Source organism: Phacochoerus africanus, chromosome 13, assembly GCF_016906955.1.
Source record: "Phacochoerus africanus isolate WHEZ1 chromosome 13, ROS_Pafr_v1, whole genome shotgun sequence".
NCBI classification, from domain to species: Eukaryota; Metazoa; Chordata; class Mammalia; order Artiodactyla; family Suidae; genus Phacochoerus; species Phacochoerus africanus.
The window spans coordinates 14,076,798-14,102,769 of NC_062556.1; the positions used below are offsets into that span (position 1 = coordinate 14,076,798).

Sequence of the window (25,972 nt, forward strand, 5' to 3'; positions counted from 1 at the left end):
ACCTTAATCTTATTGGATACAAAGAAAAGGCAAACTTTTGTGTGCTGAGTGAGCCAAGCCCATTGCATGAGTTAGATTTCAGATGACATAGGCTGACTAGTATATGTGATCCAAATGTTAATTATTATTTTCAAAATTCTGTACCATTGGAGATGTTGACACAAGGAGATCACTAGCTGGCTGATATTTTGACATGAATGTGCCAAAATGGAAGGTCCAGAATTAATGAAGTGAGAGTCAAAAGCAGCCGATGACACCAAAATAGTAAAGCATGCAAGAGCTTCAACTTCAATGAGTGTCAAAGCTTTTTTTTTTTTTGGGACTCTATCGCATGGGTCGTTTTCTTAATTGAACACCTGTACAAAGGATAGCACATATTTGTACATTTCTGGCACCAAAAGATGGATAAGAAAAAAATGATGCAAAATAAAACTAATTCAGTGATGGAAAGCTTACCGAAAGTTTCTACATTTACAAAATAAAAATATTTAGTGATATGAGTAAAGCCTACCCAAAGATCCACTGTAATCAAAGTATTTGCATAGAGCTTCAGAATAGTTTTTGGACATCCTGATGAGAACTTGTAACCTCATTATCTTGTGACTTAGATGTTTTCATTATTCTGATTTTTTTACAAGTTCCTATTAAATTAGCCTATATATGGCTATTTCAGAGTAAAAAAACTAACTATTGAAATGGAAGAGTGCTGTTCATCCATGTGCAAACATAGCAGTGACAGACCTCATATTCGGTACCATTTTATGGCTGGTCTAAGGGCACCATCATAGCCTGAAGATGTACCGGAAAAGATCTGAGTTGTTTCTGAATATAACAAACTTTTTAAGGATGGTGGACACTCAGTGCCTACATCCAGGCTCTGCATTTTCTTTCCCTTCTTTATTCTATTATAGTAATATTTTTTAGAAGGTATTTTTTCTATTATGCTTTGAGTCAGTTTTTAAAAAAAAACTGATCAGTATAATTGCGGAAAGGACATCTTTCAAATGCAGCCACAACAACTTTATTTCTGAGAACCAAAGTCATGTTCTGCCCAAGTCACAACATAGTCAAAATCTAAAAATAAAAACTGCAGTTATAAATCAAAGTACTCCTTTCTGTGTAGTCACACTGACGCATAAAGAATGCATTGACTTTCTTCAGTTTTCTCTCTCAAAACAAAGTATAATGAAACCAATCTGAAAATATAAAAGTAACATGTTCATTGTCAAAATTTCAGAGATTTTGGAGTTCCCTAGTGGCTCAGTGGGTTAAGAATCCGGCATTGTCACTTCAGTGGCTCGAGTCGCTGCTGTGGCATGAGTTTGATCCCTGGCCTGGAAACGTCCACATTCCATGAGTGGAGCCAAAAACAATTCAGAGATTTAAAGAAATAAAAGTCCTACCACATGAAAATAATTATTGTTAACATTTGGGAAGGTGACCCTGCAGTCATATTTTCTGTGTCTCTATTGCCTTAGTAGACAGTTTACTATTTCTATAATGTCACCCTCTTTGCCTCTCGGTGAACACCCTCCCAGAGACTGATGCAGTCCACTCTAGTGAGCGTATGAGATTTGACACAGTATGTATTTTTCTATTATATTTACAAGTATTACATACATATTATTATGTGTATTATCTATATACTTTATATAGTACTTTTATAATTTTATTAATATGTATACTATACATCCTATATACTTAACATATACTTGTATAATTTTATATATATAAAATTATATATGGGAGTTCCCGGTCGTGGCGCAGTGGTGAACGAGTCCGACTAGGAACCATGAGGTTGCGGGTTCGGTCCCTGCCCTTGCTCAGTGGGTTAATGATCCGGCGTTGCCGTGAGCTGTGGTGTAGGTTGCAGACGCGGCTCAGATCCCACGTTGCTGTGGCTCTGGCGTAGGCCAGCAGCTACAGCTCCTATTCGACCCCTAGCCTGGGAACCTCCATATGCCGCAGGAGCGGCCCAAGAAACATCAAAAAGACAAAAAAAAAATATGTAATTCCTAGGAACACACTGGATCTTTAAAGGAATTTTCAAAGTATTTGTTTCCAGCTTCCTCTTTTCTGCTTCTCTTTACCTGCCATCTCTCTGTTTTAGCAGTACATTGTACCTCTTTTATAATCTGTTGAGCCTTTTGTTTTTCTCTGACGTGCATGATGTTTCCTGATATCTTTTTTGGGGGGCTGGACTTGGCGCATATAGAAGTTCCCAGGCCAGGGATCAAATTGGAGCTGCAGCTAGCTGCCTATGCTACAGCCACAGCAATGTGAGATCTAAGCTGCATCTGCAATGTACACCACAGCTCATGGCAACACTGGATCCTTTAACCCACTGAACAGAGGCCAGGGAATGAACCTGCATCCTCATGGATACTAGTCAGGCTTTTAAACTGCTGAGTCCCAGTGGGAACTCCCAGTTCCTGCTATCTTGAGAGTTCTTTTAGGAATAGAGCATTGTGGTGACGAGCTTGGGCTCTGAGATGGGCTTCTTGGGTTCAAATACCAAGATCGCCCCCTCCCGACTAACCTTTGGCTGATTACTAGGTTAGGGCTGTGTCACTCATGTCTTCAGAGGTAAAGTGACAGTCATTATAGTTCTTACCTGAAAGGGTTGTTGCAAGGCTAAAACTAGCTGATACCCGTAAAGTGTTTAGAATAGGTCTTAGAAAATAGTAAGGATTAACTAGTAATTGTTAAGAATAGTATAAGAATGCTACTTTTTATGATTTTACACTTAAAGAGCTATGCATCTTTGAGACAGTCTGCATAGAAGCTTCCATCAAACATATAAAGAGAAGTTGAAAAATGGTATTAACTGGAAAAGTTGGGACTACTGGAAAGGCTACCGGAGGAGTCTTCTCTCATCTCTGCTTTGCTAGTTTCTCCTGCAAACCACACATTTCTGCGAACTTAGGTCAGCAGAATATCTAAACACAGTGGACCTGTTCACTGTGTCAGACCAAGTATAGGAATAGAAGCTCTGGACACCCAGCTTTCTTCTCTATTCATCATTCAAAGCTACCAGGGATTTCCCGCCTTGGGGCAGTGGGTTAAGAATCTGACTGCAGCAGCTTGGATTGCTGCAGAGGCATGAGTTGGATCCCTGGCCTGGCGCAGTGGGTTAAATGATCTGGCAAATGTCGCAAGTGCAGCTAGGATTTGATCGCTGGCCCAAGAACTTCCATATGCCATGGGTGCAGCCATTAAAAACAAACAAACAAACAAAAAGAAAAGAAAAAAATCCCACTGGCACTGGCCAGAAGTCCTGGCTTGTTTAATCAAGAATGTATAAGCCATAGGGTGCAGGAGAAACTAGAGCTCAGGTTCTCAAGGTATTGAATTAAAATCCCACGCATGGGACTTTTTTGAATAACATACTTGGAAAATAAGTTGGCCAGTAGAGATTAGCAGTAGAGAATAGATATTATTATTTTGTCTTTTTAGGGCTGCACCTGTGGCATATGGAAGTTCCCAGGCTAGAAGTCTAATTGGAGCTGTAGCCACCAGCCTACACTACAGCTCACAGCAACACCAGATCCTTCACCCACCCAATGAGGCCAGGGATCAAACCTGTGTCCTCATGGATACTAGTCAGATTCGTTCCCACTGAGCCATGACAGGAACTCCTAGAATAAATATTATTAAGAAGAAAAAACTCTATCTTCACTTGGGGTGCTATAACAAAATACCACAGACTGGTGTAAACAACAGATATTTATTTCTCATTGTTCGGTAGGCTGAATGTTCAAGATCAGGGTGCCGGCAGATTCAGTCATTGGTGACAGCCCCTCCCAGGCCGCGTCCTCACATGGCCTTCCTTTGGTGTCCATGCACGGGAGAGACAGAGAGGCAGAGAGTGTTTCCTCTTATAAAGATGCTAATCTCATAATGTGGGCCCCACCGCCATGACTTCATCAAAACCTAATTACTGCCCTGAGGCCCCACCTACAAATATCGCCACGTTAAAGATAAGAGCCTCAGTGTTTAAATTTTGAGAAACATATTCAGTCCACAACAAACTTGAGTAAAGAAATAAAATTTTCTGTAATAGTTATACAAATGCCATGGATACCAGAGGTAATTTCTATACGTTAATGAAAAGTAACTCATTGAAAGTCATCAACAGGGAGTTCCCGTCGTGGCGCAGTGGTTAACGAATCTGACTAGGAACCATGAGGTTGCAGGTTCGGTCCCTGCCCTTGCTCAGTGGGTTAACGATCCGGCGTTGCCGTGAGCTGTGGTGGAGGTTGCAGACGCGGCTCAGATCCCGCGTTGCTGTGGCTCTGGCGTAGGCTGGTGGCTGTGGCTCCAATTGGACCCCTAGCCTGGGAACCTCCACATGCCGCGGGAGCGGCCCAAGAAATAGCAAAAAAAAAAAAAAAAAGAAAGTCATCAACGACTTGACTTTAAGATTTCATGGCACTCTGTGTATTTTTTTTTGTAACTGAAGTGTTATGACAATTCTTATGTTGAAATTTTATGTTTGGTAAAATCCTGCTTCATAATAGGAGTCATTTTTGTCCTTGCTAAAACTCAGCTTAGAAAGAAACAAAGGGAAAAACAAGAGGGAGTTCTTTGGGAGTGCAGTGGGCTAAGGATCCAAAATTTTCACTGCAGTGGCTCAGGTTGCTGCTGTGTTGAGGGTTTGCTCCCTGGCCTGGGAACTTCCACATGCTGCAGGCATGGCCAAAACAAACAAACAAACAAAAAGGAAAAACAAAAGGTATTTCTCTAGATGCCTTTTCATTCTCATTTAAAATCAAACTTCATAAAAGAAATGTCTACACCTGTTGTCGTCCAGTTTCCCACTGAAATGTTCTAGTGAAGATAGTGATTTCCTGTCGCCAAATCTAATGACAGGTTCCGGGTTCTCAACTTCCTTGTCAGCAACATTTGAAACCACTGATCCCTCCCTTTTTCTCCAAACACCTTCCCGTTTCTGGCCTCCAGCACCTGCACTCCCTCGGCTGCCCTCATCCCTGGGCCCCCTTCTCAGCATCCTTTGCTAGGTCTTCCTTACCTCTCTGACCTCAGATTGCCCCATGGTTAGTCCTTGCATCCATTGTCTTCTTCAGCTAAAATCCCTCCTCAGTGATTGTATCCCAACTGAGGGCTTCGCAAACCATCAACATACCAGTGACTCCCAGGTTTCCATTTCCATTTGCAACGTCTCCTCGGAAATCCAGCCTGGTGTGCCCAGCGGGCTAATTTGACATCTCAGCTGGGATCTGTCAGACCCCTCGTATTTCCACAACGGAAGGTGGTGATTTGACCAAGAGAACAAAGCTGGGTTTAAAGGAAGTGTGCCAGCAGCACTTAGTATCTGCGAAAAAAAGCAATTACTTGAGATGAAAGCAATGTTGGGTTTTATTTCCAGGTTAAGAATTCACTGGCCCAGAGCCTACACCCTTTGTACCTCCTTCCCTCTCCTTCCCCTCATTGGGAATTCACCGTGCCATTCTTCTTCTCCCTCTTTTTTTTCCACGTGGAAATTCCTAGGCCCGGAATCTAACCTGTGCCACAGTAGAGACCTGCGCCACAGCAATGACAGCGCCAGGCCTTTAACCCACTGAGCCACCAGGGAACTCCCACATTGTGCTATTCTTAGAGAATATGCAAGGAGAAGGCATGGGTCACTAGAGCAATTTTAATTTGTGCAGGATCATTTCATATACGAGATGCTCAGACAAAAACAATTGTGTTTTCTCCTCAGAATCAACTGTGTTCATCCCCCAGGCTGAATACTCCATTGAAGAGGACATTGGGGAGCTGTTCCTTCCCATCAGGAGAAGTGGAGATGTGAGCCGGGAGTTGATGGTGATCTGTTACACGCAGCAAGGTAGTTCCATTTGTGCTTGAGCTAGAATGTTCTCCCAGAGCTATAAAAGGCCTCTTTAATTATTGTTGGAGCCATAGCCTTGTGCCATGAAGGTTATACTTTATTAGTACAGTGTTCATAAAGAAAAAAAGCATTCATGCAAAAATCTTTCTTTGCTAGTGCACCTTTGAGGGCCTGGAGGGACACTGCTGCTTATTGAAAACAGTTCTGGTTCACTTACTTATTTACCCTAAAACTTAGGGCTTTGGGGATGGCAAGAAATTGATGTCGCCTCCCTCACTCAAGCCTGCTCAGGTAGAAAGGCAAAGATACTGATTTCAAACTAGTTCAAAACTCATTTCAACCAAATTTCAGCATGTTTGTTTTGCTCCTTGAGTAGGCATCATCTGAAAGGTGATATTTAGGTAATACAAAATTAAAATTACTACATAATATTCATGAATGTACTTAACACCTTTCTAGGAAACAGATTTCTCCAAGAATGTAAAAGAAAATGTTCATAGGTGCACTTGATCCCTGAGCAGACTTTCATTAAAATTTTCATTAATCTATTCTGAGTTGAAAGGCAGTAAAGAATAGTGGTCAAAATGCAAATTTCAGGATCAGCCTTGGGCTCTGGGTCCCAGAGCAGGTGGTTTGACTGCTGTAAACCTCAGTTACCAAATGCGTAAAACCCAATTGTGTGGTTAACAGGATTAAGGAGCCAACGCATGGAAAGCGCTTGGCACTTAGCCTGCACACAATAAACATTTGACTAGTAGGAGCTGTTATTTGGTATGATTGTGTTGTTCTAAAAGACCGCTGGCAGGAAGTCAGGGAAAAAATATTCGAAATGTAATATTCATCATATGCTGGAGACCACTAGAAAGTGACTCATGATGCTACAGCAGTATGTAGGAGCTATTGCAGTTTCCAGGGACGTTCATAGATACGACACACAATTAAAATGCTGCATATGAAAATAATTTTTTCTGGAAATGTTACTGACCTGGGTTCTCGGCCTTCCTTAATCAATAGAAAGTGCTAAGAGGCCAGATAAGTAATTCAGGCAAGACTTTATTGCTGCTGCTGCTGCAGCAGTTGAGCAAGTGAAAACAAGCAAGAGTTTCCCCTGCTCGCTCAGTGGAGGGGAACAGGCAAGCTAGTTGCTTCTATGCGGTGAGAGTAGAGGTGGGTCCAGGGGTTGGACCAAAGGGGTGGCTTGGGTGGTCTGCCCACCCCTTTTGGTGTTGTGTGCAGGGGCCATACATAGTACTCTGTTTTTTGCTCCTGACACCCTGCTTTGGGCTCTTCGGAAGTATCAGTCGTTTTTCTGTATCTTCTTGCCCGTCGTTTGCCCCACCTGTGCATGCCCACAGTTATTTTTAGTTCCCTTATAGTTTGTATTTTGTCGCTCAAGAAGATGTTTGTCAAGGTGCAAGCACTGCAGCCACTGCAGCAAAGGGTCCCAGGCCCTGAGTCCCAGGTCCTAGGTCCCCACCCGTCTCAAAATACCCTTGTAGACTATGCTACATAAACCCCTTTCGGATCTTCGGCCCCAGGAACAGCAAGAGGAACGGTGCCCACATCAGTGCTGTCCTATTCCGATTACATATCCCGGCCCGAGGACCACACCAGTGTTATCCGCTTCGACAAAGACGAGCGGGAGAAAATGTGTCGGGTGGTTATAATCGACGACTCCTTGTATGAAGAGGAGGAGACGTTCCGTGTTGTCCTGAGCATGCCCATGGGGGGGAGACTCGGGCCGGAGTTCCCAGGGGCTCAGGTTACAATCATCCCTGACAAAGACGATGGTGAGTGCTCATTTACCCGAAAATCATTCCTCCCACAGGCCGACCAGTGTTGGGCACAACCTTCGAAACAGAGAGGAGAATGTAAATGAATTTTAGCATGCGTGTTTATTTTATGCTTGATTTTATAGTGTGATGAAGGTTCTAAGTTGGCCGCATCACTCGATTTGCTTTTCTTGATTGAGTGTTTTTAAAGGACAAAGTCACACCTATATGTGTTTTCTCCACTGTCCAGTTTTTACAATACCATTTACCATTCGGCGATTACACTTTCATGGTGAGGAATTGAAGCGATTTTGATAAAATGTATTTGTTTTGCTTTGATTGTAAAAGCTGGTGTTTTGTAACTTTTAATCTCCGTGTTTGAACTCATTTAATAAAGAAACATCTCAGACAAGGCTATTAAATGAAGTAGGACGGTAGTACATATATGGAAAGTTAAGGGCAACAAGCTGTTCCCTGCTTCCCAAAAGGCGGAGGTTTGTTTATCCTAGACTACTTTTCCTGAGGAAACCAGATTACCATGAAGTAATCCCTTTTTCTGAACAGAAAAAGGAGTGCAAGGGTCTTCATCTTTGCATTTCAAGGAGCAGTCTGCGCTTTCTTTGAGGAAGGAGGGAAATAACCTAGGAGGGAAGGGCTGTGATGGTTAAGTGATCTTTAAAGGAGTGTTAAAGTGGAGTTCCCACTGTGGTGCAGTGGGTTAAGAATCTGACTGCAGCCGTTCTCTTGGGTTGCTATGGAGGAGCAGGTTCAATCCCCAGCCCAGTGTGGGGTTAGAGGATCTGGTGGTGTGGAAACAGCAGCGTGCGTCACAGCTTTGGCTCGAATTCAATCCCCAGGCCTGAAAGCTTCCATATGGTGCAGGGCAGCCTTAAAAAAAAAAAAAAAAAAGTGTTAATATGTCTTGTGAGCTTATATTCTGTGCCAGGCCCAGCACTGGGTTCTTTGTATCTTATCCTCCTGATAACCTTGTGAAATATATAATAATGTCTCTTTTTTTCCTGAAAAGTAATGAAGGGAGTTCCCATTGTGGCTCAGCAGTTTAAGAACCTGACATACTGTCCATGAAGATGCAGGTTTGATCCTTGGCCTCGCTCAGTGGGTTAAGGATCCAGTGTCGCTGCCAGCCATCGTGTAGGTCACAGACACTGCTTGGATCCTGAATTGCTGTGGCTATGGTATAGACCAAGAGTTGCAGCTCCAATTGGACTCCTAGCCTGGGAACTTCCATATGACATAGGTATGGCTGTAAAAAAGAAAAAGTAATGAAAATGAGAAATAATTCCATCAAGAGGGATTTGAAGAAAGTCTTGATTTCTGTCTTAAGCTTAGATAATATCCTGTAGCTTTAGTTTATTAGTTTAATAAGCAATTCTGTTTTGTATTTTGTATTTTTTTGGCCACACCCACAGCATGTGGGAGTTCCTGGGCCAGGGATCAGCAGTGATAATGCTGGATCCCTAACTTGCTGAGCCACCAGGGAACCGGAAAAAACGGGGGTAGAAGCAGTACTGGGACAGAACACTGAGTTCATTTAGGATGTGTTAGTCTGAAGAGCCTGCGTGACTTCAACGTGCTGGCTGTGGAGTCGGCAGATGGAGATGTGGGTGTGGAGATTAGGACAGACGTGTGCACTAGAGAAGTTCAGTTACATGTCCTCTCTACTGATAGTAATAAAAGGCATTCAGGAGGATGAAATTGCTTAAGAAACATGCAACAATGGCGCTCATAGGATTTACAATACAGACAGATTTTACTTGGATTTTCATATATATATATATTTTTTTTGGGGGGGGGGGATTTTTTTCTGCCTTTCTCTAGGGCCGTACCCGAGGCATATGGAGGTTCCCAGGCTAGGGGTCTAATCGGAGCTGTAGTCGCCAGCCTACGCCAGAACCACAGCAACGCGGGATCCGAGCCATGTCTGCAACCTACACCACAGCTCACAGCAACACCAGATCCCCAGCCCACTGAGCAAGGCCAGGGATTGAACCTAGTTGGATTCGTTAACCACTGCGCCACGACAGGGAACACCTTCATATATGTATTTTTTTAAAGGAGCACATTTCATGAATGCTAAGCAGAGAATGGGAAATGGTGACAAGAAAAGTGGTAGGTATAAGGGTATGATGATCCCGGCAAAGAAAGTGCTAAAAAGAATCTAAGGATCAAACATGTTTTGGTGAAGAATCTAAGGATCAAACATGTTTTGGTGTCTTAAGTGCTTTCAAACATTCTTAAATTTGTAAAGTCTATCATGCAACGAGCTAGGTCATTGTCTTGGTTCGTCTTCTGCTATTCAAAGCTTTTTAGGTGTTAGTTGAGGAATTTTTTTCAACATGTAACTATTTCACGAATTTTATTTTATTTTATTTTTTTTACAAGATTTTTAAGTAATTGGAAAACTCAGTCCCAAACTTATTTTAGAGGAGTTTGCATTGTGATCATCTTTGTTGGAATACTTCATGTCTTATTAGCTTTGGGGTGAACTTTTATTAATGTCCCTAACCTAAATCTCAATCTCAGTGGCAAATGAGGACTTTACCTATATCGCCTATATTTTACTAATTTTACATATATTTTTTCATTTTAGAAGTCAACATCTTATGACGTAAGTAGTTTATGAATGAAAGTAATACTACTAGCCAGAAAGTCTATGCAGACTTTCACCCATGCATTATGGAAAGAAGAAAGAATGACCAGTCTAATGGGGAGGAAGTCAGATTTCATTCTTGTGTGATAATACAGGTACTAACCATTGTCACATTTGAACCCTTACTGTGTATGAAGAGTTTTACATGAATTATCCAGTTAAATCTCAGAACATCTCTGATGTAGAGAGTTATCTTCTCCACTTGATAGAAGGAAAAGATCAGACGTAGAGAGGCTAAGAAAACGGCACACAGACACAAAGTGTTGGGTGAATGTTCTAAGTTTAGATCTATTTAACTCAGCTATGATGCGCTGTGATGAGTCCTGAAATTCCTCTAAAGGATTAAAGTCATACCTCATGACATAACTGAAGGGAGACAATTTGTCATAGAATCTAGGGAAGAATAATCCCAATATAGGTCAGCAGTGGTCAAGGGAGGGATGTTGTTTTCAGAGGTGGCCAATTGCTTAGTTACTAAAATTGTAGGTGGTTGGTGTAGGGGACATGTGTAAGCCTGCTTCACAACATGGGTGAAATATCCCGCGTGACTTTCCAGCATTTTTTGCTCTGATCACTGTGTCCGTTTCTGTGGTGATGGGTGTACCAGACAGTAACCAACCAAACAAGTGTCCCCTGACTTAAAAAAATAAAACAAATCCTTTGTAACTCTTTAACTCAGAATAATCTGAAATTTTTAAAAAGTGAATTGATTCTCCAACACTAGCTTATTCCTTAGTGAAGTTCGAGGATGCCGTTTCTGTGCCTGCAGAGTGAGCTGCCAAGGCCTGGACCGAAAGTGGGTGATTTTTCTTAGATGCAAATATTTGAAAATCTCAGCTGGGACCAACGATTTTCTCTGTACCGACGCTTAGCTGTATGAGATAGAGCAGGGGCTGGAAGGACAGAAATATGTGCTGATTACATCTGTTTTACATCTTTAAGAAACAGTTGCATCGTGATTGGAAGGGACTTACACATGAGCAACATACAGACACGAGAGCAATGCTCTCCCTAAGCATCTTCCATCAATGTCTTCAACCCTCAGCACTTCAGTAACAGTTCCAATTTAATACTACAGCACTTGTTTATTAGGAAGTGTATTACGCCTGTACTAACAATATTTCACCTGTCTTTGCGGTCAGTCTTTGGAAATTAACTAAGGAATATTTAAGCTGAATCTGCTTTTCTGCTTTTGTGTGCGCCCCCGCAGGGGTTTTAGCTAAGTGGGCTTGCTTCCTCGACCACCCTGGAAAAATTCCTGGGCTAGTAGATATGAACCAGAGACGTGTCAAAGGCAACGTGGTGAGCCCTGTGGTTAATGGAACTCAAAGGTTAAACCAAAATAATTCATGTATGAGTTAGCCTAATATCTGTAACCACTAACATTTTAAGTATCACAGTTTCCCCAAGTGCTGGCTGCAGCCATAGAAAAGCACACAGCTTGTTTCATCGGGTAAAGTTCTCTGTTAGGATGCCTCATGCTGTGTGTGAGTGCTACAGAACAGAAGATACAGGGTAGAATGTATATTAAAAATACCCGCTGCCAGTACAACACGAGGTGGACAGCATAGCGGTGGGTGCTATGGACTCTGTGGTCAGCCTGGCTAAATGCTTTTCAGCTGTTTGACCTTGAGCAGGTTACCTAACCGCTCACCAATAATAAAAACTGAGGCAGGAGTCCCTGTTGTGGCTCAGTGGTTGGTGAGTCCAACTAGGAACTATGAGGTTGCAGGTTCGATCCCTGGCCTTGCTCAGTGGGTTGATGATCTGGCGTTGCCATGAGCTGTGGTGTAGGTCGCAGATGTGGCTCGGATCCTGCATTGCTGTGGCTGTGGCGTAGGCTGGTGGCTACAGCTCCGATTCGACCCCTGGCCTGGGAACTCCATATGCCGCGGGAGCAGCCCAAGAAATAGCAAAAAAAGACAAAAAAAAAAAAAAAAACCCGAGGCATAACACAACCACGCTCAGGGTTTGTGTGCCTCTGTATTAAATGAAATCATCCAAGTAGAAGGCTTAGCATATCTAAGTTGTTACTATAGGTAACCGTCATACATGACTATCCATTGTGGTTGTTATTATGTGATGTCTGTGATGACACACATGATGTCTATGGAGCTCTGGAGACGCATGCGTTAGTAGTTTTCATACTGTCGACAGTGTGATCTTACCCAGCTTTACAACCTCCACATCTTAGAACTGCCCTTGCAGACGACAGGGCTGCAAGTTGACACTCCGCACATTTGAGAGGTGAACCGGCCCCACGTCCTGGCACCGTCCCTGGGGCTCACTTTCTCATGAGCCATAAGGTCATTCCTTGATGTAAATTATACAAAACGCCTAGCTGTTCTCATAAAGAACACAAGAGGCTTTGCCTTTTCTGGTAAAAGTGGTGAATGTTTTCCTGAGACTGGCAGGAGAGATTTAAGTGGCTGCTTGCCAAGCCCATGTGTATGTGTGTATGTGCACGTGCAGAGGAGCAAAGCTTTTCACGCCTTTCCTGCTGGGGAGGGTGCACTGGTTTAACAGTTTCAAAAAGACCAGGGGGTCCACCACAGCACAGCAGTCAAGTCCTTTAGAGGCGGTGACTTTCGGAAGTTGAGTCAAATGTACCTCCATTGCTAATGAACCCACTCCAGCAGCCTGAGACGCTGGCTCACTTGCCTCTATTTTTATATACTCCCTGCACTCAGCCCTGCATGGAGCTGTTCCCCATTGACTGCGGGCCCTCGGAGCTTTGAGTCTGGCCAGGTCCAGAATTAAGCAGAGTGGTACCGGAGATTGGGGCCAGGTGGGCCCTCCCAAGGCCAAGCCCAGAAGGCTTCCTTCTGGGGCCCCTCTGATGCATAGTCAGTGTATGACTCACACATTCACATTCACAAGTCCGAACCATGCACTATCTATCTACAGTCTATTGCTGAGAACATAGACTCATAAAATCCATTACTAAACAGACAACGGCATCTCTTTATTGTATTAGAATGAACAACTAAGAAAAACATTTTGCGTTGCTGTGGCTGTGGTATAGGATGGCAGCTGCAGTGCTGATACGACCCCTAGCCTGGGAACCTCCATATGCCGCAGGTGCGGCCCTAAAAAGGCAAAAAAAAAAAAAAGAAAGAAAAAAAGGAAAACCCAAAACAAAAATAAAAAAAAACCCACAAAAACCGAAAAAAGAAAAAAAGAAAAACATTTTGGGGAGTTCCCGTCGTCGCTCAGTGGAAACGAATCTGACTAGCATCCATGAGGACACAGGTTTGATCCCTGTCCACGCTTAGGGGGTTAAGGATCCGGCGTTGCCATGAGCTGTGGTATAGGCCACAGATGCAGCTTGGATCCCACATTGCTGTGGCCTGTGGTGTAGGCCAGCGGCTACAGCTCTGATTCGACCCCTAGCCTGGGAACCTCCATATGCCTTGGGTGGTGTGGCCCAAAAAGACCAAAAAAAAAAAATTTTTTTGGAATGTTTGTACTACTTTCTGACTCTGTTGGTATCTCAACCAGTCACTAAAGAAATGTGAAACTTGTTAGTTGGCTTCCCTAAGAAACCTGTCACCAACTGGAAGTAGTTCTCCTCGAATTAGAGGTCCTGACAGGGCCACCAACTTCTCTGTATATCTTCCTTCTTCTTCACAGATAGACGCTACCTTTCACAGGAAGCTGGTGGGTTTTATGACTTCCCTGAGAAGCAGGCCTTCACTCTGCCTGACTGAAGTGGATATTTGCAACTCTTTCTGTCTCCGCTTATTCCTGGGTTATAAGTCATAAACATACCGTTTTCATCATTGGCCTTAAATCCTCCTTTTAAATGATGTCGAGAAACTTGCTCCTGACCTTGAGAGATACCAGATTTTATGGGTAAGATCATTTGATAAAACCAGCGGATGGCATCATGCTACAAATAGTCGCAGTGATCATCTATAGGAGGATATAAATGTACCTAAAACTAAAAATGCCTCCCTCCTTTCTTTAGGCCTTTTTTTTTTTTTGGTCTTTTTAGGGCCTCACCTACAGCATATGGAAGTTCCCAGGCTAGGGGTTGAATCAGAGCCATAGCTACTGGGCTACACCACAGGTGCAGCAACGCCAGATCCAAGACACATCCACAACCTACACTGCAGCTTGTGGCGACACCAGATCCTCAACCCACCGAGTGAGGCCAGGAACGGAACCCGCATCCTCATGGATACCAGTTGGGTTCTTAACTCTCTGAGCCACAGCAGGAACTCCTCTTTAGGCCATTTGTAATGATTTGAAGCACTAAAAATTGTGGCTAAGACTTTTCCTTCACACGTGTAGAGATATAGAGCAGCTTTTCGTCCTTTCTCAAAGAAACAGGTCTTCATTTGGCCAGAGTGAAACAGCCAGTGGAAATAATGGATATTTAAACATTTCTTTAAAATGTTTGCTGAGCATCTCTGAGGCACCAGATGCTGCGCTGGAGTGAATGAGACGGAGGCTTTGTCCTGCCCTCCCTCCACGCACATCAGCACCATGCAACACTCAGGAGCCCCCTCCTGAGCAGCCAGCACTCCCCAAGGCACCAAGGACACTGAGGTGGACAAGACAGGCCCCATCTAGAGAGGATCCCGACAGAAAAGAGGCAGATACAGAAAGGCCCCTGATAAAATCAGGCCCCACGCAGAACGGGTGCTTTCAAAGGGGCATCCAGTGCGGCTGGAGGTTCCGGAGCAGCCACACAAAGAACCAAGAAGACGGAGTCCTGGGGGTTGGCAGCCCTCCAAATTGATGTGCATTGTCCCATGTCCCCCCAGGCTGTGACAGCCTCGTAATTGTGAAGACAAGTGTACCATCCGGGTGAGCCCAATCACAGCGCAGGTCAGCAGTCACTGAGTTAAACCCGGTTCTGTGAAAAGAAATAATACAGTTCATAGAACTTTATGAGCCAGGACTTAAAAGAAGAGTCAAAGGAGACAGAATATTGACATTGAGAGAGAAAAATAGCTTTCTCTTTCCACTTCATAGGGCTGAAATAGATCTCCGCTTCCATTTCCCGGAGGGTGTCTCACAAACAATCTGTTTCACAGTCTTAGGAAGGATGCCACAAAGCTGAAACTCTGGTCAAAATGCCAACAAGAAGCTCCTTCTTCTTCTTCTTTTTTTTTTTTTTTTTTTTTTTTAAGAATCACACTTATTATTCAGAGAGACAGTTTTCAGGACTGCACTCACAGCCAGGGAATGTTTTTAAAAATCCCAAGCCATGGGGTCCTTCACCTCTCAGTGATGCAGAGGTGATCCTATAAGGACAAAATAGAGTTATGAATAGCCTAGATGCTGCCTTTACGCTTTGTGAATCTGCCAGGCATTGTCTCCAGCTCATCTGGTGACATACTCTTTACACAGCTGAAGAGGTACAGAGACCGATACCCACTTTCAAGGGGATCGTTAACCTCCCAACACATCTAGCCTGCGGGTGTTCCCTGACATGGGTCCAGGCCACATGTTTTGAAGTTCTTTAGAATGTCAGTGCCTCTTCATGGCTCTATAGACTGGCTCCCGTGCAGTAGACGGGAGGACAAATAAACTATTAGCAGGAGATGTTTGATTAATTCCCTGAGGAGATCGTCGTTACCTCGTTCAAAACAGGACCTCCCCTGACGCTTCTGTGCGGAGGGCAACTCCGTTAAACCCTTGTGTTATTGTGGGAGACCCAGTAATTAAGTTAGCATGGAATCTGTTTCTTTTCTTCCTTGTCTTTTGAAACAGGCAAAGTCACATAGGCATCTGAGTCACCGTGGCCGGAGAGCCTTAGCTTCTGAAAGAAATCAAAGCCAATCAAGAAAAAAAAAAAAAAGTAGAGAAGTTAGTCCTTGCTCTATCCAGTTTTCCTCCTGTATTCTTTTTTTTTAATGTGTAAAACTTCTTTATTTATTTATAAATGATTTTTATTTTTTCCATTATAGCTGGTTTACACTGTTCTGTCAATTTTCCACTGTACAGAAAGTGACCCAGTCACACATACATACATTCTTTTTCACACAGTATGCTCCATCAGGCTCCATCATAAGTGACTAGATATAGTTGGATTCCTAATCTTGGTGACTAATTCCACTATGACTAGATTCCTCCCTCCCACTCTCCACCCCAAATCCTGGATTCTGTCTGCTTCTCTCTCTGTAAGTTATATCCTTACTATCTTTGCCCATCCGAACAGACACCACAGACACCGCCTTGCCCAAGGCAGCTTCGTATCTGGCCTAGTCTCCTGCAGTTGCTGACGAGCGTCTCTGCAACCAGTTTGCACGCCTCCCCACATGCGTCCATCCTCCAGACCCCTTAAAGGCATATTTTATTGCATCCCTCCCCTTAAAACTGAACCCACCTCTCATGTGATAACTTCGAGGACAGGGTTCCAATCCCTTAGCTTCGCCCATATGACCTGGCTCTTGCCTTCTGTTCTCCCCGTTCCCCCATCTCCTCACCCCAGTAGCATTCCAACCATGCCACATTCTCCGAAGTCTCTAAACACACGAAGCTGTCCTCTCCTCCTCTGTCCTAGCTCCATGCTGCTGCTTCTGCTTGGAAAGTCCTCCAACTCCCCCGCCCCCATCTTTCACCTGTATAACTCATAAGAAGGCCTTAAAATCTAGCTGGTAAAATAATTCCTAACAATAGTAGCTCACACTAACTGAGCACTTACTATGTACAGGTAATGTCTAAGCACGTTGTGGCAACCTTCTGATTTTGTCCTTTAAAAGAAAACACCCACAGGAGTTCCCTTGTGGCTCCAAGAGTTAATGATCCAGTGTTGTCACTGCAGCTGCTCAGGTCACCGCACTGGCACAGATTCGATCCCTGACCCTGGAGCTTACACATGTTGCAGGGTGCAGCCAAAAAACCCCCACCCACCATTAAAGAATGCGGAGAAGTGAGAGAAATAAGAACCAGAAGGGTGTGGTGTCCTGGAGAGAAAAGGATAAAGATATTCGGGAAGACAGGTGAGGTCCAGTGTTAAATTCTGCAGAGACCAAAAAAAAAAAAAAAAAAAAAAGAAGAAGACAATGATTCGCAACATGGGATTGGGTTTTGCAACAAGAAGGGCACCAGTCAGCTTGGAGAGACTATTTCTGGACTGTTTTAGAGGCTGAGGCCTGTATCAGTGAGTTTTGAAGTGAATGGGAGCTAGAAAAGTGAAGATAATGGAGAGTCTTTCAAGTTGTGCTCAAGGGAAAGGAAGAAAGGAGAAACTTTGAGATCAAATAGTGGTGCTTGTGGTCAGGGACTAAAGTGTGATAGTATTGAGGGAAAGAGTCTTTGTGATGGCTTTAAGTTGGAAAGAAAGAATGAAGAAATAGATGCAGTTGTATAACGTGAATAATGTAGTAAAATCAGGTAGCACAGTCAAAGCAATTAGAATTACTTCATGCGTGGAGAGGCGGGCTAGCCCCTGGGAGCCCTGTGCCTGGTGCCTAATCCTGGCTCCGTCTTTTAAGATGTATCGCCTTGGGGCAGTTACTTAACCTTTGGGTATCCAATTTCCTCCTAATCGCACCCACCTCCTAGGATTGTTTAGAAAAATAAGTAAATTAATCTAGGTAAAGCACTTAGAACAGCAGTATGTTTAACCACCATTGTTAGTATTGTGAAGACAAGGGGACAATGGTGTGTTGACTTTTTGTTTCAACTATGAGACCAGAACTGCTTCAGAGACAAGGGCTCTCTCTCTATCCCTATGTCCAGCACGGAGCACATTGCCTGGCCCATAATAGGTGTTCAATAAATATGTATCACCTGGGCAGATGAACACATGGGGGCAGGTAGGTTGGCCAAGGCCACCTTTCTTAATATCCCTGCTATTACTTACTATTTTTATAATTTTTTAAATTCAGACAAAAAAAGTATAAAGCTCTGTTTATCAAAAAAGCACATGTCCTGTGTCTATAAAATGCCAAAACAGCTAAGAACAAAATATGTGCCTTTGAGCTCACTTGAATTTCTGCTGGTCTTTCTCTGAAAACCAGTGGCTAGTCTCCCATCTAAAGGCGGCAGAGAGGCACTGCCATTGCTCTAGAAAGCTCTGTCTGTTTCAGGGTATATTCAGCTGTTAGAGGATAGAGGCCAAACAGCTTCTCTGTGGCATTCTGTTTATCTGAACACTGATAGCCTTGAATTGGCTTTTAACATTCCCCATAGAAGCCATTTCTTTAGCTGTCCAATTCCATTACCAGCTCCCCTCTGAGTTACCTTGCAACCACTTAGCTCACACCACTCAGCCCCAACTCAGGGCTGCTCCTTTTATCTCAGGAGGTGATATGGCTTTATTTTTTTAATTTTGATTTTTTTCAAATATCAGACAGCTCTTCATTCTCTATACACTGAAATTAAACAGAAGTTTAAAGGGCTCAACACGGTGATACCTTAGGACCCAGGTGTGTGACTAAGCACACTTTATCTGAATATGAGCAGTCACATGAAATTCATAATGCCTCCATTTTTGTCATCTGGGTTTATGGTTTCTCCTTAGCTGGCAAACCCTTTATGAGAAAGAAGAGGTTTCTCACCCCTGATTTTCCTTGAGAGGGGGCAACTGTTTTCTTTCTAATAAAGAAAAAATCCACATAAACAGGTCGTGTGAATGTTAAATGAGAGAAAGAGCTGCCAACTGGTCTTGTTACGGACCAGAAAACCACCAGTCGGAGACGGCCAGGAAGAATGTGCAGACACCTGAAAGCTTAGGGATCTGACTTGGCACAACTGGACTGAATCATCTCCGCATCACAGCCCAGAAATCCAAGAACCAAAGAGGCTGGCCTCGCCAATGGCAGGCATTTCAAAAGTGACCGAAAGGGGCCTAGGACTCATGGCTTGTAAGATGGTGTCCTGTGTTTTTTCCCCATCACACTATGCGAGGATGGAAGACTCCTGGGACCCCTTTTCAGGCTCTACTCTGGGGAGCAATGGAGCAGAGTCGGCCGCTGCTACTGAGTAACATTCACAGGGAAAACCAGAGAAGGAGGATTCCTACCAACTAGGAGCACATCTCCTCGGCTCGCAATGGCACAGCTTTCACCATTCATTCTGGAGTCCCTTTCTTTGCTGCCTGCAGGCATGTTTCAAGTGTCAATTGTTGAACAGTCTGTGGTCAAGGTTATTTATTTTTCGAGTGTCAGCCACATGCTTTTTTTCCTGAGACCTCACACAGATTGCGGTTGACACCCCGTTGGCCATAATCTTTCTCCGTTCAGCTGTCGGAATTCCCACATAAGTCACCCTGATGTCTCCACGGTTTCTGAAATCTTACTTATGAAATTCACTTTAGTCAGCAGGAATAAAAATGTACATGAGGGCCTTCTGATGGGTGATTTTTGGAGCAGTCACAATTTTAAAGGAATGGAGAATTTAAGCAGACGGTGACGTCTCATTTTCTCTCTCCCTACAATGGTATGATGCTGTTTTTTTTTTTAATGAAGAAATTTATCTTTACAATTGAGGAATACTGATCTATAACATATTTTAATTTACTCTCACCTGGAATATTGTGTCTTTCTCTTTACAGCGTCTCATTACACATGGTTAAAGAAACTATTCTAAAAGTGTTCACTTTTCCATATTTTTAACATTTTCAGAGAAAGTACTACCTGATGAAAACATAGATTTCGCAGTCTTCCAGTCGTATATTTGAAATCCTACTTCCACTACATATGAGCTATGTGACCTTGAGGCAATTATTTAATCTGAGTTTCAATTTCATTTTGTTTGTAAACAGCAGATGAAAATCATGCCCTTTTATGGCTGTTGGGAACACGATAGGCAATATAACAAAGATTCTAGAGATTCTGATGTGACCTGAGGAGGCGAACACTTGGGAAAAGCAGCCATTACATATTACTCCTGCGTTAACTTGAATGTTAATTGGTGTGTTCTCACAAGGTGAGCTTTGGAACCGCAGTAATTCCTTGGAATTAGACATTCTGGAAGCAGTGTCAGTCTTAGCGTTGTGTCTCCACACATGCCATGCTTCTCGTCGGAGTTCCTGTAAGAGCAGTACCTGGTTTCTGCCTTTGGGGAGGTCTCTGTCTCATGAGGGAGCTGGGTGAGTGAAAGTCCTTTGACCGCAGCGTGACAAGTGCAATGTGAGAAGCGTGAGAAGGAGCCGAACCTGATGGTGGTCAACTGGCCCGAGGTTATGTGTGAAAATGGCACAACACAAGCTTTGCAGGACCTAGGGACTCTTAGGTAATGATTTTCTGGAAAGTGTAATAACTACTCAGTTCCCTAGAGAGCGTTTTCATCCACAACACCGAGAAATCCTGCAGCACGTTGGTAAAAGTACCAGAGTCTGTTAGGAGGGGAAAATGCTTCGTAGATTTTAACAATTCCAACAAAACAAAAAACTGCAAAAAACTAACAACAACAAATATTTTAACAAGAGATTTTAACTGTAGATTTCTGCTCTATAATTAATGTTCTTCTTTTTTAAAAAGATGATGTATTTATTTATTTATTTTTCCTTTTAGAGCCGTACCCATCTGGCATACGGAGGTTCCCAGGCTAGGGGTCAAACTGGAGCTGCAGCCACGCCAGATCCGAGCCCCTTCTGTGACCTACACCACAGCTCATGGCAACACTGGATCCTTAACCCACTGAGCAAGGCCAGGGATCCAACCTGCATCCTCCTGGATACTAGTCAGGTTCTTAACCCACTGAGCTACTATGGGAACGCCTATAGTTAATATTTTTCTTAAATCTAATATTGTGACGTTATGTTTAATGGAAATATGTTCGGCAGATTAATTTTTGATTAATATTTTTATTACAAAATTATGACATGAATACCAAATAGAAATGCCTCCAGTAAATGGCCGTAGCCTTCTCTCCCTCTTCAAATGCACACCTTCCCCTCGAGGTCACTTAAATGCAATGTGTGGCTTTTCTGTACACATGGTTCCCTGCACACATTTTCTTTCTACGTTGATCAGGAGTGATTATTGTTATAGTGAAGGAGAAACTAGCACATATTCTAGAGGGACGTGGTTTGCCTTCCTTTCCACGTATTGGCTATTGACCTTGAACTCCTGGACTTTGGTTTCCTCATCTGTAAAGTAAAGATGATAAGAGTACCTACTTTGCAGGGCTGTTAGTGCTCAGAACAGTTTGAGCACACTGCAAGTGCTCAATAAATGTTTGCTATGCTACTTGATCACGTTATGCATATTATGTGACCTTTATTTCACCTAACAATATATCATGAAAAGTTTTTTGTGTCAGTGCATATAAACCCTAATCATTCTTTGTAGTGGCTACATAGTGTGTTCTGCAGTGTGGCTATAACATATTGAACAGTCCTAATGATGAGATTTTTTTCAGATCTTTTTCTGTCACACACATGGGGTAGTAAATAGCCATTTTCCCTTGTACAGCATATCATTTATTTGCCTGGTATTTATCATTCTGTTCAGTTTTAGATGCCGTAAAGAATATGGTTTAGGAAATTGTAGATTGAGTCTGTTGAGTTGAGAAATCAATTCATGAGACATTACCAGGTTTTCCTCCCCCGGCCCCATTTCTAAGATACCACATCATGTAGGGTAGAAAGGAAAACTTAAAAGAATTTAAAAAACACTCTTCTAGAGGCAGGGTCTCAAAATATATTTGTTGAATAAAGAATATTCAGGACCTTCTTCAAATGATACCTGACAGTGAAGACTCTATGACTGTGACCTTTAAATTCTATTTTAAACTTGTATGGACCCCGAAGAAGACAAAATCAGAGTTTTGGAGTGAAACTAGAATGGCAGTAGAATCTCTGATAACATTAACCTTTTTTTTTTTTTTTTTTTTTGGAGAAAGGCTTACCACGTAGTCTCAGATGAAATCTTGGGAAGATTCAGTCTGTAAGTTATGAGCATTTTAGACATGTACTGACATTTCTTTATTCTTTCGGAGAAAATTATAGTTGGCAAGAAAAAGAAATGTCAAAACATGCCTCTAAACTGATATATACTCTTAAACATATATTTGAACTTTATTTTTTTCAGCAGGAATTTTGAAAATGCTTTTTATAGACTATATATGAGGTCATTCTTAAGAACATGTGTTTATGGGAGTTCTTTTGTGGTGCAGCAGATTAAGTATCAGGTGTTGTCACTGCTATGGCTTGGGCCACTGCTGTGGCACAGGTTCAATCCCTGACCTGGGAACTTCCAAAGGCTGTGAGTGCAGAGGCAGAAAAAAAAAAAAAAAAAAGAAAAAAAAAGAAAAAAAAACATATTTATGTATTTAAAGTATTTCTTGAAGGAAAAGTAGGGAAGGAACCAGTCAAAAAAAATTTTTTTTTTCTTTTCTTTTTTGGCTGCCCCTTGGCATATGGAGTGCCTGGGCCAGGGATCAGATCCAAGCCACAGTTGTGACCTGTGCTGCAGCTGGCAACATCAGATCCTTAACCCATTGTGCCAGGCCAAGGATTCAAAGTTATTTAATTGTTTTAAAAGATGTTATTTATAAGGGGAAGTTCATCTGTTTTTTTTTTTTTTTTCCTTCTTTGTTTTCCTATTTACAAAAGTAATAAGTGCTGCTTGGGAAAAAAAGGTAAATGTATAGCAAATTAATGTATGGAAAAAATGTGTAGCAAAGGAGGTAAAAGTCCCCTCAAAATCTCATTCCCTAGGAAATAATCAGCAGTTTGATATATATTCTTTCTTATTTTTCTATGCATCAATAACATATATTTTAATGAAATGAATTATTTTATGCATACCATTCTATAACTGCCATGTAAACATTTCTCTACAGAAATGTACAAAAATAATACAACATAATATGCGCTCTATCTAAAATTAACCAATGTACTGTTTTTCATAGTTGCCTCAGATCTTTTCAAAAAATCCAACACTATATAAAAAACGCAGGTCTCCCCTCGTGCCATTCACCCATCACAGTCCTCCGAGGCAGCAGTGATTATAAATTGGAGAAATAATCTTTTTCCACTCGTTTAAAAAGTGAAATTAAACTAGCCTTGTGTTTTCAAAATCTGGTTATTGTGATGCATTTACATTAGGTTTTTTTTTTTTTTTAGGGCCACACCCATGGCATACAGATGTTCCCAGGCCAGGGGTCAAATCGGAGCTACAGCTCCCAGCCTACACCACAGCCACAGCAACGCCAGATCTGAGCCACATCCTGTGACCTACACCACAGCTCACAGCAATGCCAGATCCTTAACCCACTGAGCGAGGCCAGGGGTTGAACCTGCATCCTCATAGATATTAGTCGGGTTTGTTACTGCTGAGCCACAAGGGGAACTCCCTACATTAATTTTAATTATCCATTCCCCTACTGACATTTGGGTTTTACATGTGTAAATAATGTTGCATTAAACATATTTGTAAATGTTTCTTAGAATATAGGTTAGAACTTTCTTAGGCTCTATCAGTTCTACCAGATATTGCCAAGTCTCTCCGAAGTGATGGGATCAATTTGCATTCCTACCAGCAGCATCTGAGAATGTCTGTTTTCTCACATGGCTCAACTATTTGGGTTTTGCTAAGCTTATGAGGATTAAATAATGCTTCACTTTAAGATTATTTACATATAACAAAGTTTTCTGAGTGGTGAATGTGTATACAATTTTTCAGTTTTTCCATTTGCTCTTGGAATTTTGGTTGTAGATTTATGGGAGTTTGAATTTATTTTGGATACTAATCTTTTGTTGTGGGGGGTCAAGGATATGTACATTCACTAAAGAAAGATTATGTTACAATTTTTCTATATATTCCTACTAAATTGTTTTGCCTCATCTATCATTTTCTGAGCATTTTACAGTAAAACCCCACCATAATTGTAGATTAATCAATGTTTTCCTGAACCGGAGTCCCCATCGTGGCATAGTGGAAACAAATTCCTTTAGGAACCATGAGGTTGTGGGTTCAATCCCTGGCCTTGCTCAGTGGGTTAAGGATCCGGCGTTGACATGAGCTGTGGTGTAGGTCGCAGACGCAGCTCAGATCTGGCGTTGCTGTGGCTGTGGCGTAGACTGGCAGGTGCAGCTCCGATTGGACTCCTGGCCTGGGAACCTCCATGTGCTGAGGGTGTGGCCCTAAAAAGACAAAAGACAAAAAAAATTTTTCCTGAACCTTGTCAACTTTTACTTTATATTTCTATACAAATTCAAGATTAGCATTTAATCTGGGTGGGTTTTTCTTTTGTATTATGTAGCTAGAGTTCTTCTGTATTAATGATTTTGCTTTAAATTGTGTTTCCGCCTTTGTTGAAGTTGCTGCACCACCTTGCTTTTTTCCGCTTGGCTTAATATATGCCTCTTACATCCTTATATTTTTCATGTTTTCCTCAGATTCTGTTTACAGCTATTTTTATGCCTTCCGTCTTTTTGATCCAGTCTTTCCATTTTGAATAAGTTAAATAGTTTACATTATTCTCATTACGGTAATACATTGGGCTTTGTATTTGCAGTTTCTGCACATGGATTTTTTTCTTTATTTCCCTCTCCCCCCCAACGGCTCCTCGTTATGTCAAGAAAGTTTTCCTTATCTTTTGCTATTTTTATTCTCTGCTGCGTTTCTCCCTTTTTGGTGCTCACTCATAATTTTATTCTCTTAAAAAGACAAGAGTTTGGATCCTCATCGAACTCCGTTTTTAACTTCCTTTCTGTTGTCTCAAGTTCTCGTTTCATCATTAAGTTGGAAATATCCATTATGATGATTACTTAGGCTTGCAATCAATAGTTAGTTGGATTTACCAGCATATTTTATTGATTGGACAGTAGAGTTTCTTGCATCTAGTTCTTCCCTTTGACCTTACTTTTCTTCTGTGCTTTTAGCATCTTCTCGGTGTGCATCCGAGGGGAGTAAAAACTCTTTGTCTTTGGTGGCCGAAAATATCTGTATTTGGCCCTCATTCTTGAATTCTGTTTTGTTTTGGTTTCTGTGACTCCAGTGTTGGTTCACCGCCTGTCTCATTGCCTTTTGTCTCCACTCACCACTCTGATGTCCTGTTGTTCTGTTGCATTTTTAGTTCACGGAGATGCCCTCTTTTTTTGAACATCACCCTTCCTTTCCTTATCAAGTAGAAGAATGATAAAGGGAAAATCGTCAAAGCTACCAAAAAGAAATGGCATGTTAGCTTTAATGTTTAAGCTATCATTGCTGCCAGTGAAGCCAGGTGGGGGGGTATAAAATCACAAAGCTCTCTTTAACCAGATGTCAGTGTCTCCACTAGCTTTTGGGCCTAAAAAGGAAAAAAAAATCGACTTCATGGCCTGGTGTTTCATTTTATGAGTGACCTGTAGTTCAAGCAGTCCCCTTCTGAGGGATTCTGGGCTTGTTTTCAGTTGTGCCTTAGTGTAAGTGAAATACAATAAGCATACTTGTGTTTGTACCTTTGTACACTTAGGTTAATATTTCCATATACTGAGTTGTGGGAGAAAAATTATGTTCATTAAAATTATGTGACAACTTTTTATATTATGACACCTCTTTTGCCTTAGTTAAGGTTAGTTAACTTAGTTAAGTGTACAGGCTTTTTATAGCTATGAATCCTAATCCATCATGTGACTTTTAGGCAAATCTCTTAATCTCCCCAAACCATAGTTTCCTTATCTGTGAAACAGGACTGATGCGGCACATACATACCTCATAGGGCTGTAAAGATAAAGTCAGATACTGAATTCAAAACAATGTGAGGAGTTCCCACTGTGGCTCA

At 42.2% G+C, this 25,972-nt stretch overlaps 1 protein-coding gene across 1 annotated transcript in view; it reads left to right on the top strand.

Annotated features, from left to right (window-relative positions):
- The window catches only part of FREM2 (FRAS1 related extracellular matrix 2), a 155,371-nt gene that overhangs the window by 91,268 nt on the left and 38,131 nt on the right, over positions 1-25,972 (top strand). The window contains exons 6-7 of the mRNA XM_047755977.1: positions 5,726-5,851; positions 7,393-7,644. Coding sequence (XP_047611933.1) covers positions 5,726-5,851; positions 7,393-7,644 — 378 coding nt within the window. The remainder of the gene's footprint in view (positions 1-5,725; positions 5,852-7,392; positions 7,645-25,972) is intronic.